The sequence below is a fragment of the Maniola jurtina genome, chromosome 7 (assembly GCF_905333055.1).
Source record: "Maniola jurtina chromosome 7, ilManJurt1.1, whole genome shotgun sequence".
NCBI lineage: Eukaryota > Metazoa > Arthropoda > Insecta > Lepidoptera > Nymphalidae > Maniola > Maniola jurtina.
In genome coordinates, this window is record NC_060035.1 from 9268788 (window position 1) to 9284824 (window position 16037).

The window sequence follows — 16037 nt, forward strand, 5'->3', positions numbered from 1 at the left end:
TCCCTTCCACTTTTAATATGAGTCAAGTCAAGAGTGACTAGGCAACTTCTAGGCAAGCGCGCATCTTAGGCTGCATCATCACTTGCTGACTGCATAAGACATACAGCAGGACTGATTGCAGCCAAGTGTTGTATTAGGATCTTTTTAAATAACAAACTTCTTTTGTATGTTAATATTCCTTCGTCATGTAATGACAATAAAAAAAGAGACATAATAAAAAGACATGTAAAACTGATGGTGTCTTATTCAATAAAATAATTTTATAATTAAATTATAAACACGACATGGCGCAGTCGGTTACCGTTTAAAACATAAATAAACAGGTGAGAAATATATAATTACAATTTATAATGGAGGAAAAGGGCAAAACTGTCAAAGAGAATAGACAGCATGGATCGATAAATCTACCAACAGAATTGAGCTGGCAGGGCCCAATGGCCGAAAATTGGCGTTTGTTTCGACAAAAATTCGAGATTTATCTAATTGCATCGGACAATGAAGGTAAAAGCCCAAGAGTAAAGACAGCCTTGCTGTTAAATGCAATAGGCGAAAGATGTATAAAAATATATAATACGTTTGTTTTTGAAAAAGCGGAGCATGGCAATGATATAAATAAAGTCACGCAAAAATTCGAAGACCATTTTAATCCAGAAAAAAATGAAACATATGAAAGGTATAGATTCTTTACAAGAATGCAAAAAGATGGCGAGTCTTACGAAGATTTTGTGGTTGTGTTAAGAGACTTAAGCAGCACATGCAATTTTGGAGTTCTTACAGAAAGTTTAATTAAAGATAGATTAGTTTGTGGAATTACAGACACAACTGTAAAAGATAGACTTTTACGTACAAAGGATTTAACATTAGATAAAGCTATTAACATATGTCGTATATCCCAAGAGACAAGAATGCAGTTAGAGAAGATAACATTGGCACATACTCCGGATAATGCACATAGTAGCAATAGTTCGGATTACAACATTAATAAATTTAATGAAAAACAAAATAAATTGACAAAATCTGGCTTTACTGGCCAGCTTGAAAAGAAATATAAAGAGAATTTTAATTATGATAAGAAATTATGTAAAAGATGTGGCTATAACCATCCAATGAGAAAATGTCCAGCGTATGGTAAACGTTGTGTCCGCTGTAATGGTTACAACCATTTTTCAAGTCAATGTAGAAATCATTGTGTTCATGAAGTAGAGGATGAAGATGATGATGCATTGGGTGAGAATGTTGAGGAGAATATTAAAACCATATTATTTGGAGCAGTTTTTGTAAATGCACTGAAAAGAAACGTGAAGGACTGGACAATCATAGCTGGAGTTAACAACGTGCCTCTTCATTTGAAAGTAGACACAGGAGCCCAAGCTAATGTATTATCAAATAACATGTTGTTACCATTAGGTTTAGATAAACATAATCTTTGCCAGTCAAAAGCCAGACTGACAGGTCAGGTAATAAATTGTATTGGTAAGTGTTCACTGCCTATAAAATATGAAGGCCAAAACTATATATTAGATTTTTATGTAGTAGACTCAGACAAAACATGTAATATTTTAGGGTTGCAATCTGCAATTGAAATGCATTTAGTTAATCCTATAAAGAACATAAATGAGACTAAAAGTATTGTATCTGAATATGATGATTTGTTTCATGGTTTAGGATGTATGAAAGAAGAGTACGATATAAAATTGAAACCGGATGCTACTCCTGTTGTTCATGCAAGTAGGCGAGTTCCGCTTGCTATACAACCTAAGTTGAAGAAAAAATTAGAGGAACTAGAAACAATGGGAGTAATATCTAAAGTCACACATCCAACAGAGTGGGTTAACTCTATAGTTATTGTATACAAACCCAATGGAGATTTACGATTATGCTTAGATCCTAAAAATCTCAATGAAGCTATAAGAAGGCAACACTTCGAGTTGCCAACGCTTGAGGAGATTACTAGTAGACTTTCAGGCGCTGAATTTTTCAGTACATTAGATGTAAAAAATGGATTCTGGAATATAAAGTTGTCTGCAGCGAGCTCAGACTTGTGTTGTTTTAATACTCCATTTGGTAGGTACAAATTTCTCAGAATGCCTTTTGGGATATGCAGTGCTTCTGAAGTTTATCAGCATCGCATGCGTCAAATATTAGATGATTTGGATGGCGTAGATGTTTATATTGATGATATATTGATATGGGGACGAACAAAAGAAGAGCATGATAAGAGATTAAGGCAAGTTTTCAATAGACTTAAGCAAGAAAACGTAAAACTAAATAAAGAAAAATGTAAAATTGAGGTAGAGAAATTAAAATATTTAGGACATGTTATAAGTAAAAATGGTGTTACTCTTGATGATAGTAGAATAAAGTCTATTATTTCGATGAAAAGTCCAAAGAACAGAAAAGAGTTAGAAAGATTCTTAGGAGTAGTAAATTATGTTTCCAAGTTTATTCCAAATTTTCAAAATTTATTCTCATCGTTGAGAAATTTATTAAAAAAGGATATAGAATTTATTTGGCTAGACCAACATGAAAAGACATTTAACGAGTTGAAAAAGATCTTAACTAAAAAGCCTGTACTACAGTTTTTCAACGAAAAGTTACCGTTAGTGCTGTCTGTTGATGCCTCTAAAGATGGATTAGGTGCTGTTATTTTACAAAATGGTTTACCAGTTGCTTATGCTTCCAAGGCATTAAACGAATGTCAACAACGTTATGCACAAATTGAAAAAGAATTATTAGCAATTTTGTTCGGTTGCGAGAGGTTCAGTCAGTACATTTTTGGTAGAAATATTACTATTGAGACTGATCACAATCCTTTAATAGGTATTATGAAAAAGCCATTGAATTCTTGTTCACCACGAATTCAGCGAATGTTAATTAAGTTGCAAAAGTATCAATTTGAATTAGTTTACAAGCGAGGGAAAGAGTTATACATAGCTGATACTCTATCCAGATCGTTTGAGGTGAATGATAGGTTGCAGATAAAGTTGGATGAAGAGAATATAGAAGCTAACATAGACATGGTGATAGGTTCATTAAACATCAGCGAGAAACAATTAAACTATTATCAGAATTTAACAGATAAAAATGAAGAGATGAGATTATTAAAAGATACAATTTTAAAGGGCTGGCCTGCTCACAAAAACTCAGTACCAGAAATAATAAGGCCATATTGGCATGTTAGAGATAGCTTGACTTATAAATCAAGTTTAATATTTAAGGGAAATTGTTTAGTGGTGCCACCAGAATTAAGAAAAGAAATGCTAGCACGTGCACATTTTCCACATTTAGGAATAACGAAAACGGTATTAAGGGCAAATGATGCTATGTATTGGCCAAGAATGATCCATGAGATAACGGATATGATTTCACGGTGTGAAACATGTATACGTTTTAGTAATAATAATAAAAAAGAGACTTTAATGCCTCATGTTGTACCAGAATTACCTTGGGAGAAAGTAGGTGTAGATTTATTTCAATTAGACGGTTGTAATTATATGATTGTGATAGATTATTATTCAAAGTTTCCTGAAATAGATTTTTTAAGATGTACTACAAGTGAAAGTATCATTGACAAATTAAAGTAGATTTTTAGTCGGCATGGAATTCCTAAAGAAGTATTTAGTGATGGTGGGCCGCAATTTTCTAGTGATAGTTTTAAAAATTTTGCTAGGAAGTATGATTTTAAACATACTATGTCAAGCCCAGAATATCCTCAGTCAAATGGTATGGTTGAACGAGAGGTGCAAACGATAAAGAAACTTCTTAAGAAAGCTTTGTATGAGAAAAGAGATCCATATTTAGCAATATTAGAATTTCGTAATACTCCTATTTCAAATACAATTGCATCTCCAGCGGAAAATTTATTTAATAGAAAATTAAGAGGTATTATTCCTATGACTAAGAAGGCATTTAATCCTAAGGTTGATAGAAATTTACGGCGAAATTTAGTTCATAGACAAGAAAAGGACAGATTTTATTATAACAGGAATAAAGTTAATTTAAGAAATTTGGAGCTCGGAGAACATGTACTTTTTAAAACAGGGAGAGTTTGGAAAAAAGGGATTATTAAAGGAAAAATTTATGATAGAACGTACAAGATATTAAGTCAAAATGGGAGAATGTTTGTAAGAAATAGGATATATATAAAGCCTTTGAACTTTGTACCATTCTATATTCCAGATGAAAATGAAAATCTGGAATCTGTAGTGACCCCACAACCATCTTTATATACAACTTCATATGGTCGTGTGATTCGACCTCCGGTTAGGTATCCTGAGTAAAAAAGGGAGATGTTGTATTAGGATCTTTTTAAATAACAAACTTCTTTTGTATGTTAATATTCCTTCGTCATGTAATGACAATAAAAAAAGAGACATAATAAAAAGACATGTAAAACTGATGGTGTCTTATTTAATAAAATAATTTTATAATTAAATTATAAACACGACACCAAGCGCTAGTCTGTAAAAAAAAAAACATGGAAATTTGAACCAGGTAGCTAGGTGACAGTAAAAAAATCTATAAAAAATTTAGTACACGCCTACAAGAGAGACATCAAAGAAGTCTTCCTGCAGAACAGTTATTGCAAGATCATGTGATAATAATATTTCCAGTAGGTACTTTTTCAAAGTCCAAACATTTATAGCGGATGTCTGTCGAAGTTAGGGGTCGTTTCGTTTTTTATTGCCCAGCTGGTTTATGAAGTGTAAAGCTGGCTACTAATGAAATGGTGTTTATAGTATATTTAAAATTTTACTTTTTTATATCTGTAAAAAAATCAAAGTTATTTTACGTAATTTAAATTCTGGAATTCACGTAACATTTTTATTTGTATGTTTATTTATTTCTATTGTATATTTTATATTTATATCTATGAATTTTGGTTGAAGCTACGTAGCTATTTCATTAAGTACATAAAATAATATGTACCTACGTGTTGGTAATAAAATACGAAATATTTATTACCCGCGTGTTTATGAGCTTCCTGAACGAGTTATAACATTTTTAATATTTGATAACACCCACCTGATTATATCATTTTATACTGAACTGTAAGATCTCTGTAATAAAGTTCTCGGTGAGAGTTTGGGATGGGATCGTATTTTTTTTTTCAATTTATATTAATTATATTGCATTAACAACTGCACAGCAGTTGATCAAAAGGTGTCAAAAGCGCTCGTTCCCACTAGGACATAAAGATGTAGCTAGTTTGTACGTAGTGAACGTTTTGCTACGACAAGGTAGCGCCGATGTTATCGGCCGGTGGAACAACCGATAACCAAATTGTGTGAAGAAAATAGTGGCTTGGTAATTTACTTTCCTTTTATATTGGGTTGACACGTAAGAAATTGTTACGGCGGTGTTTGTTATAGGTGAAATGGTTAATCATCTATTCAATTTCATCTATCTGTCTGGTTTAGAGATTTATGGCAAATGAAGCTTTTGGTTCCTTATACAATGTATCATGGACTTCCGCAAGGCAACGCCTGCTTCTATACAACATCTATTTTTGCTAGCGATTTTTAAATATACATAATGTGCCGGTAACCCAGCGCAATGGTACCTGCAGTCTGCCCGCCAAGACGTTAGACTAAATGAATAAAGGTCTATTCACATCCTTAGCTTTTAGTGCATGTAAGTGGTAAAGAATAATCATCATCATAGTCAAACTATCACCGGCCCACTAGTGAGCAGATTCACTAAGTTTCATTCGATAACAGTTTGAATAGACCCTGAGCGTGTGCTTCAAATACATGGAACTGGATGAAGCAGGGGCGAGGCTACATCGCGCTCTTTACAGTATTAGCACCTTCATATTATAACTTATTCCTTAATTACTTTAAGTACACCATTCTTTACGTTGTATGGATAGTCCATCGGAAAACGGAAAGCCTGAAAATTGTAATATATTATGTACTAAAAAAATCATTGAATGCCATGGGAATGCACTAGTTTGTATTATAACTGTTTTTGCGCAGCACTGTGCGTCTGTACATAATGTTACCAACATTCAAAGTGCATTTCCATATAATATACCTACTTACCTATTTTATATGCATGTGTTCGCGCCGCTAGGATGTGTGTATACCTAGATATATGTGTCGAGTGACGTGACGCGTATAAAGTGTTAAAATGAGAACCCCGACATTCGAAATGCGGTAAGATAGACAGCTACGCGCCGCCTGTGCGTCCACCATGTTACTTATTCTCAATTCTGTACAGTAGTAATAAAATGCTTTTAAACAACATTAGTTGTTATTCGAGCTTGTTCGACACCTATCCTGAACAAGAAATGGCGACCGTGACAGGACCTGCAATTTCGGACAACGAAGTTTTGGCGAAGAAATCCACTCGCATCTAAAGTGCCACGCCACGCCTCACAACGAGACTACGATCCTCGAGCCGACTTCGATCGAAGACTTGGATCTTGTGATGTGTCTACCTGTTCAGCCAACGAGGTCTACAGCAGTTTGGAAGATCGAAATCCGGCAAGGAGCATCAAGCAATGGACGTGGCCTGTTAAATCGAGTGAGCCAGTTCCTTTTCTTTGTCCCTAATTTGTCCCCTTCAGTCTGTGCAGGCAATGAATTTAGACCCTAAAGGCATAAAATATTTTCTATTATGTGCATAATTCAATGTAATAGTGAATATTAAGCCTACATCTAGTCTAATTGCATAGAAAATCATTAAGATTACCCATCTAATTTATGGCTGTGCACAATCTATAGGTATTTAATTACCTACTTAGTGCTTTTCGTAAGCGCCTTTACCTAAATAAACATTTATTTTAGGACTTCTTTGCTTACGAAGCTAATAAGCACTGTCTTTCAAACTTAATTGCCTTAAAATAACAATTAAGTTAATCCAAACTGTGAACTGTGGGTAATCTATACTTACCAACCTAGTGCTTTCGTAAGTGCCTATACCTAAATAAACATTTATTTTAGGACTTCTTTGCTTACGAAGCTAATAAGCACTTCCTTTAAAACTTATTTGCCTAATGTAAATAATCTATAGGTACCTAATTACCTACTTAGTGCTTTTCGTGAGTGCCTATACCTAAATAAACATTTATTTTAGGACTTCTTTGCTTACGAAGCTAATAAGCACCTATCTTTAAATTTTATTTGCCTTAAAACAACAGTTTAATGTCAAACTTGTTAAAATATACCTAAGTAACTACTTACTTATTTTGTTTTACGCCTCATTTGCAAGGCTTAGATCCATTTTATACATTCTTTATTTAAATTGCTGTTCAAATGCAAACATTAACGCAATTATAAGTAAATTAAACCTAAAACTCAATTCTATCTACCTACTTATTTTTATTGTTTACGAGTTACGACTACAGTGTTGCGCAATATCAATTTCAGCGATTCAGCGCTTCCTTTCGAACAACGTCTACGCGTACGGTGCATCTACAAGCGCGCTTGCAGCGGCTGAATTTGCATCGTGCGACCTTGATCGTAGCCGCGAGCCTGCCTCTCACCGGCCGGCTCGAGTCAACGCATCGAAGTATAGGAGCGTATCGTACCTACCATTTTATATTTTATTAATAACACAGTAACACTACTTAATTAAAATGTCGCTAAACGAACAGAGTCTTGATACTAATCTAAGAGAATTATCAGCAAAACGTAGCTCATTTAAAGGCCGACTCACTAAGTTTAAAAATAACTTAGACGTTTTGTCTAGTTGCAAGTCGATTTCGCCAGTCGAAGTCAGCAAATTATCAATTAAATTAAGCCGATTTGAAACATTGTTTACGGATTTCGATGAGCTACAAACGCAAATAGAGGTTCTTAATGTAGAAAACCTAGACGCGGAATTAAATATTCGCGAAACTATTGAGCAAGACTTTTGCTATTGCATCGCGACTGCCCAGCAATTAATTGATACAAATTCTACTCCAAAGAAACAAAATAATTCATCGCATTCTTGTCATGATCACGACAAATGCGACGGGTTGTTGGGTTTTAAGTTACCAACTATTAAAATTTCAAACTTTGATGGTTCTTATTACAAATGGCTGGAATTTAAGGACATCTTTGTGTCTCTAGTCCATGATAATACTAGAATAAAAGATATACACAAGTTTTATTATTTGAATTCATACCTAGAAGGAGAGGCCGCCCGCGTGATAAGTAATTTGGAAGTAAGTGATAAAAATTATAGTAAGGCATGGCAGCTTCTCTGCGAGCGTTATGATAACAAGCGCCAATTGATAAATAATCACTTAAAGGCTTTGCTCAGTGTAGATACGGTTCGCGAAACCGAGAAATCTTTTCGTTTTATTATAGACCATGTCACTAAAAACTTACGTGCCCTTCACACATTAGGGTTGCCTACTGAAAGTTGGGACATGCTTATAATTTTTCTTATTTCTCAAAAACTAGACCCCACCACAAGTTTGAAGTGGGAAGAAAGCAGAAGTTCATTGAAAGACATCCCTACACTAGATGATTTCTACCAATTTCTAAAAAATAGGGCAGATGTATTTGAGACAATTAAAGGCAAACGTCGCAGTTCCACAGAACCCTCACCAAAGGGTAAGAGGGAGTTTACTAAATCATTCTCGGCGACCAGTTCACCTTCTAAATCTAAATTTAATTTTGTCTGTCCAGTTTGTGAAGGTAAACATCGTATTTACGAGTGCTTGACCTTCAAGAATAAATCTCCAGAAGATAGATCTGCACTCGTATCTTCTCTAAATCTTTGCCGGAATTGCCTCCGCAAGGGCCACAGCGTGGAGCAGTGCCGCCTGCCTGGTGGTGGCTGTAAGACCTGTAACCAACGGCACAATTCACTGATCCACGTCAACGTCTCCGAAAGTGAAGAAGAACCAGCACTAGAGACTGTTACCATGTCATCCACGTCGGTAACTGAAGTTCTACTATGCACCGCACTAGTTGATATGTTTAATCCGTCCACTAATGAAAAGGTCACAGTGCGTGCTCTTCTTGACAGCGGAAGCCAGTCCTCATTCTTGACCACAGCTGTCAAACAAAGTCTTGGCTTACCTTCTCAAAAGATCGATACCAAGATCATTGGTATCGGTGACACCAAACTAAATGTTTTATCAGAACGATGTTTAGTCCACATAAAATCAAAACATTCCTCTTTCAATACGACTGTATCTTGTTTAGTTTTGCCTAAGCTTACAGGTCAACTGCCTAAGATTGCCTTCGATATTACAAGATTGAATATTTCCAAGTTTCAGCTGGCGGATCCAACATTTAACATTCCCTCTGACATTGATGTTATTCTGGGCGCAGAGCTGTTCTGGTGTATCATTGGCACTGAACAGCATTCTCTTGGTGAGCACTACCCTATTTTGCGTAGCTCCAAGTTAGGATGGCTAATAGCCGGTCCTATAGGCCCTAGTAAAAAGGCACATAAATCGAAGCCTGCTCAAGAAACTTCTTGCAACTTAGTTAGTTGCGACTCAGATTTATCTAACGAAATTACCAAATTTTGGGAACTTGAGAAAGTGCCTATAAAGACCATCTATACAGAAGAGGAACGTCTTTGCGAACAGCATTTTCTCCAAAACACTTACCGCTGTGATGATGGCTATTTTTGCGTAAGAATCCCGCTTCGTTGTGACAAGGATTGTTTAGGGAATTCTTATGCATTGGCAGGAAGAAGTATTTTTAACCTTGAAGGGCGCTTCAATAAACAGCCTTTACTCAAGCAATCATATGTAGAATTCATGAGGGAGTATGCAGACCTTAAGCATTTATCTGTGTACGACAAACCCCTATCAGAATCTTCATTTTATCTGCCTCATCATCCAGTTCTTCTAAAACTAACCAGGAAATCGACTATCACTGAAATTTCTGAACTTAATTCCCATGCCCCTACATCACAGAACCCAGCTTATTTAGTTTCACGTGGTGTGCAGCCCTCTTGCGTGAATCAATGTGAGTTATGGTGGCATGGAACAAATTACCTTTTAGAACCAGAAGCGTCTTGGCCCGCACAAGAACATAGAATTAAAAACCTACCTGAAATCAAAGCACTCGCAGTGGAGGCCCAGGAACCTTTCTTTGATTTAACTAGAATTTCAAGATTTCCTATTTTACAACGCATTTATGCCTGGGTGCTTCGATGTATCAATGACGTAAGAAAGTCCAAAAATAGGTTGACTGGTCTATTGCGATCTTCCGAACTTGATAATTCTATGTGTGCTCCAGTGAAGATTTCACAAGGTCAGTCTTTTGCAAACGAATTGACACTTTTGTCTAGCAATAAGCAGTTTAAAGCAAGTTCACTTCTGTCTTCATTGGACACCGTTATTGATGCAAAGGGTATACTCCGCGTAGGTGGCCGTCTTTCTATGTTCGATTTTAATTACGACAAAAAATGTCCAATTTTATTATATGCTGACAGTCATCTAACTAAGATTTTATTTTATAACGAGCGTGATCGTCTAAAATCTGGGGAGTTTCAAGACTCTGTACAAAACTTTGTATCCAAACAGAATATTGAGTTTGAGTTCTCCCTCGTATACGCTCTTAACTTCAGTGGTTTGTGGGAGGCCGGCACAAAGGCAACCAAATTTCATCCAAAAAGAGTAATGTGCACATCCAACTTAACTTTCGAGGAATTATCTTCATTGTTTGCACAGGTTGAGTCAATCCTCAACAGCCGGCTCCTCTGTCCTCTCAGTCCTTCCCCCAATGATCTCCAGTGTCTCACACACGGACACTTTCTGATTAGCAGGCCACTCATGTCCTTGCCGAGTCCACCTCTACTGGAAATCAACACCAACCGACTCGACCGATTTCAACGGCTGGAGCAGGCGCGCCAGCACTTTTGGAAGCGATGGGCTAACGAGTATGTGGCCGAACTACAAAAGCGCACGAAGTGGCGCACAAGGTGTACAACATTGAAGGTACACGACCTAGTTTTGCTGAAGGAGCCAAGCGCGCCTCCGCTCTGCTGGCGCCTTAGCAGAGTGACACAACTGCATCCCGGCGCTGATGACGTGCCCCGCGTTGCAGACATCTCCACCGCTCAGGGCATTGTGCGACGGGCCCTTAATCGGATCTGCCTGTTGCCAACTTCTTGCTCTTGAAAGGATCTTTCAAGGGCCGGGAGGATGTTCGCGCCGCTAGGATGTGTGTATACCTAGATATATGTGTCGAGTGACGTGACGCGTATAAAGTGTTAAAATGAGAACCCCGACATTCGAAATGCGGTAAGATAGACAGCTACGCGCCGCCTGTGCGTCCACCATGTTACTTATTCTCAATTCTGTACAGTAGTAATAAAATGCTTTTAAACAACATTAGTTGTTATTCGAGCTTGTTCGACACCTATCCTGAACGTTCTGTAAAACGTTCCCTAACGATTTGCTGGTGCAACTTGGCACCGATATTGGCGCCGAACGGTACGACCGATAATGCAATTGTTTGAAGGAAATAGTGCCTTGTAAATTTCCTTTTAATGGGAAGGAAAGTGATAGGTAATTTTAAAAGCTCTTGCAACTTGCAAGAATTTTTATGTACTATAGAAGACATATTCTACCTAAAGGCTTCGTCAATGAGGAGCTGGCGGTGTACGAAATAAAATTTTACAGGAGGAGCAAAAAACTGAAGGAAATTTGTTGAAACTTTACTGTAAGTGTAATTGTACTGTTTTGATAGAAATCACGAATTTTGGTCTCAATTTCAGTACAGGTTTAATAATAATAGTGTTTTATTGTCAAGCATAAAAAAATATATATATACGTTACATTCGAAGGCATACACATATACATTAAGTTTAAGCCATTTTGCTTGGAAATGAGTTCAGATTTGTTTTTAGTTTTCCTCAATTATTACAATCAACGCTTATCAGTAGTTCAAGGTACATCAAACAAACTTGACTAGATAAGATACATACAAGAACAATCATCAATCGGTGCGACTTTTGCAAAGTTGTGTCTATGAAAAACATGCGAGAAAGTACTGTCGCACTGATTGTGCTTTGGCTGCGGGATAGGTACTTACCACAACGAGCACGCGCCTATTCGCATACGCTTCATAAAGTTCCTTGCTATCGTCGATCTACACTTTGTTGACGCGTGTTCTGTTTCAGTATAGCTGTGAATTTTACGAATACAGTAGTTAAGTGAGAAACAATAAGTCTCTCCAGCCAAAGAGTGTCAGTTGTCGTGTAGGTATTTAGTAGAATCATGAGATAGTAAGTATCATGGTATCAACGTAGGAAACGATTTCCCTTAGACAAGTTAGCCCAAGATGTTATCAGCGAGCGGAACGCCCGATAACGTAATTGTTGTAAGGAAATGGTGGTTTGTTTTCTCCAGTTTTTTCTTTCTATTAACGTCTAACACCTTAAAACACACGCCATTATCGTGCTTTAATTTTGTTTTGAAAATTTTTCCGTAACTGTCTATTTCTAAGTAGGTAGATCCTTTAATTAGGTAAACTAATTTAGTGTGTCGGCGCAGGCTGGTTCGCGTCCGTCCTGGCGGTTGGGTCATCACGCACCGTGGGAAGCAAATATAATGTAAATAAATATCTTATTCCCCACAAAACCTTACGTCCTTCCAATATGCGCATTAAGTATATAGTGCGAAAACATAATTATGGAGGAGCTAAAACGCTTAACTCACTTATTATGAAAATAAATGCATATTGCACTCAGATTTAAAAGCCTTACAAATGTGTGAATTTTATTTAACAGAGCTCTCTTCGTCACTTACTCCATACAATCGTAGTTCCCATTTCATTTGAATATTAAGCAACCAAAGTCCATGAAATTTTGCAGACATAGTCTAGAAACTAATATCTGTGTCTGTGGTGTTTTAGATTTTTCTAAAAATATGTAGTTTTAAAATTACAGGGGCTCAAAGATTTGTATTTTTCTTTAAAAAAAGGCCCAACTTTGTGCTCGTTTTTCTAGACAACGAAGCAATTTAATGAAATTTGGAAAAACCACAGACCTAGAAAATTTAATGAATATTATGTAGTAAAAAAAATTATCGTTATATATTTTATATTGTTATAATTATGTGGGAACTACGAAAACCAGAAATTACACCCAGAAATCTTGAAAATTTCGTGCTGTCTCGATTTGTGCAAGCGGGGTGGTGAAGTGCGGGGGACGACACGTGAAACTGACAGAAACTGACAGTCTAAACACACGGGCCACATTTAGACTGCACCCAACTCCAAACTTGTCGATAGGTCTAACTAAATACACTGGTACATTTCAACTTGCGTTAGACGTATGCGTTACCTACTCAGACGTTGCCTGTAGATAAAAATATGTCTCATGTTTGCTGGCAATAGCGCATGCATCAAACCCTGCAAGTTGCAACTCTCTTGCAACCTATTCCTCACGCAATACGCACAGCTTTAATATTATAATTTTTGACAATGTATACTATATGTAATGCCATATCACAGGTCACTCTCTGATTTATTGCTAACAATTTACTTCCAAATGCAAAGAAATCTAAGTGTGTTGAATTCACACTGCCCAATACCAGGACCTTAAATGACATAAATTCATTGATAAATAATCATATGTTGAAAATAAAGGAGAACCCCGTGTTTCTCGGTATAATGTTAGATGCAAAGCTTCTATGGAACACCCACATATCAACACTTGATGGTAAACTCAGCTCTGCTGCTTACACTGTTAGAAAAATTCGACAGGTACTGACGTGGAAACTGCAAAAATTGTATATTTTGCTTATTTTCACTGTATTATGTCTTACGGACTCTTGCTATGAGATAAAGCGGTAGATATTGAGAAAAAAATGTATTACAGAAAAGGACAGGACGTGCAATTTATAATTTAAAACCGCGCGCTGCCATACAATAAAAATATAAGGAAATAAGTACCTTATCTATTATCTTATAGTAGCTTCTAAATATATTTACAACTAGCTAATGCCCGCAGCTTCGCTCGCGTGGATTTAGGTTTTTAAAAATCCCGATCCTTTCATTTCCCAGAACAAAAGTTGCCTCTCCGTAATAGCCCGTCCCCGGGATGCAACTTGTTTCTGTATCACGTAAGAATATTTAAACGGATGATCCTTTTCAAATCCCGAGGGATCACCAGGATTTAGGAATGCAATTTCTTACAGCATCAGGGTTGAGGTCAACGACAAAGTGTTTACTTGGTATAGATACCTTCAATATCAATTAATAATCGACACTTTTTAAATCCCATTAGCTTTAGTAGTCAGGTCCCCTGCAACATCAGGGTTGAGGAGTTGGAATCCAAATTTTTTATTGAACAATGTCGCAAACTTTCTTTATCGATTAAAAAAACTACCCAAAATTACGCAGTTAGGTTACCTGCCAAATTTCATGGTTTTGAGTCAACGGGAAGTACCCTAGAGGTTTTCTTGACACACACGACAGACAGAGAGATAGAAAACAAAGTGATCCTATAAGAGTTCCGTTTTTCATTTTGAGGTACGAAACCCTAGAAAACGTAGGATCGGCATTCCGAACCAGTGGTAAATTTTTCTGACCATCCAAAAACACTTTGAAGTTTACCTAAAAGTTTACAGGAATAAAAATTTATCATTGTATTCCATTCCATTTCATTCTATTCCATTCTGTTCAAAGATAAATAGATAATAAAAATATTTGTCACCGAAACAATAATTTACGATACATCAACCAATATCAATTTAACTGATGACAATCTGACTATTACCAAAGTGAACGACTACTATAATATCTATTATATACGACTAACATAATATGTATTATAAATTGTGTGCCGTTTGCATTCTCACTAGGTTCTCATTAAGTTTGTTTTATTTGGTTAAACTTTCTGGCATTTATATTGTTATGACGTTTAGTTGGCAAATAGTCTCTTTATTGGCTGAAACTCTAAAATTCAGCCAATCACAACAAAGAAAATATTGTAATAATGATTGATGCAGCTTTCTGTAATTGAAAACAAAATATTTGACATTAACTTGAATGTGACAGTGTTTTCCGAATAGGGTTGCCAGAGGCCCCGTATTTTACTGGTTACCCCGTATTTCAGGATACAGAAACCTGTAATTATGAAAATAAAATACGGGGCAAATAAAACTAAATATTTTTAGGGTTCCGTAACTCAAAAGCAAAAAAGAACTCTTATAGGATCACTTCGTTGTCTGTCAGTCTGTCAGTCTTTCCGTCTGTCCGTCTGTCCATTTGTCCTTCTATCCGTCTGTCATGTGTTCATGAACAAATATTAGAATTTTCAATTTTCAAAGTAAGATAACTACATATATCAAGTGGGTTATCATAAGGGCTTTACCTGTTCATTCTAAAACAGATTTTTATTTATTTTTATGCATATTTTTTTAATGCATAACAGTTTTTGATTTCTCGAGTAAAATGTCGGAAAAAATACCCGAATACGGAACCCTCGGTGCGTGGGTCTGACTCGCACTTGGCCGGTTTTTTACAAATTCAGCAGGAGCTGGCTGGCGAAATCCAACACTGACGTTATGTCCAGTAGAAAGAATATTTTCCTTTTGCGGCAATGCGTAGCCGAAACCCACTCGATATTGATCATGGTCGTAGCCAAGGCGGCGGGGCTTGGTTTGAGGATGTAAGCCTTTTTTTATACAAGTTAGCCCGTGACTTTAATCTTTTCTAGTGGTAAGTGATGATGCAGTCTAATTTCTTGGCCGTTAGGGCCATACTAACCATATAACTAGCCATGACCGAAGCCTCCCACCAGACCAGAAATTTCGAAATGGCGACTGCGCCTGGGAAGCCGTCAAAAACCTAAGCCTAAAATAATACTTACACTATTTCTTGCATTTGCTTACCAATTTTTTTTTGGAAATATATCAAACATTTCGCGCTCACTTCACTCGCGCTTTGAATTTCTATTACTTGGTGTAAACCCCGCAATTTCGTTTGCATGAATTTAGATTTTTAAAAATTCCGTGGGGGATTTTCCGGGCTAAAAAGCCGCCTAAAAAAAATGTCTGGGATGCAAGTTACCTCTGAATAGTAAGTACCAAAATTTTGGTAAAGAAGATGGGCCGTGAAAGGGTAACA

At 36.5% G+C, this 16037-nt stretch overlaps 2 protein-coding genes across 2 annotated transcripts; both read left to right on the top strand.

Annotated features, from left to right (window-relative positions):
- Positions 1-220: 220 nt before the first annotated feature.
- Positions 221-3575, top strand: LOC123867071. Its single transcript, XM_045908918.1, has 2 exons — positions 221-1199; positions 3508-3575. The coding sequence occupies exons 1-2, from the start codon at positions 351-353 to the stop codon at positions 3532-3534; spliced, it is 876 nt and encodes a 291-aa protein (XP_045764874.1). The 5' UTR covers positions 221-350; the 3' UTR covers positions 3535-3575.
- Positions 3576-7582: 4007 nt separating this feature from the next.
- Positions 7583-11326, top strand: LOC123866754. Its single transcript, XM_045908433.1, has 2 exons — positions 7583-10630; positions 10726-11326. The coding sequence occupies exons 1-2, from the start codon at positions 7583-7585 to the stop codon at positions 10834-10836; spliced, it is 3159 nt and encodes a 1052-aa protein (XP_045764389.1). The 3' UTR covers positions 10837-11326.
- The last annotated feature ends 4711 nt before the right edge of the window (positions 11327-16037 follow it).

Bases quoted from the DNA above. Each gene is read 5' to 3' on its own strand.
- LOC123867071 (XM_045908918.1), top strand. From the start codon at position 351: ATGGAGGAAAAGGGCAAAACTGTCAAAGAGAATAGACAGCATGGATCG. The intron at 1,200-3,507 runs GTAGAGGATGAA...TGATTGTGATAG, and splicing joins GAAATCATTGTGTTCATGAA to ATTATTATTCAAAGTTTCCT.
- LOC123866754 (XM_045908433.1), top strand. From the start codon at position 7,583: ATGTCGCTAAACGAACAGAGTCTTGATACTAATCTAAGAGAATTATCA. The intron at 10,631-10,725 runs GTTGAGTCAATC...TCTGATTAGCAG, and splicing joins TATCTTCATTGTTTGCACAG to GCCACTCATGTCCTTGCCGA.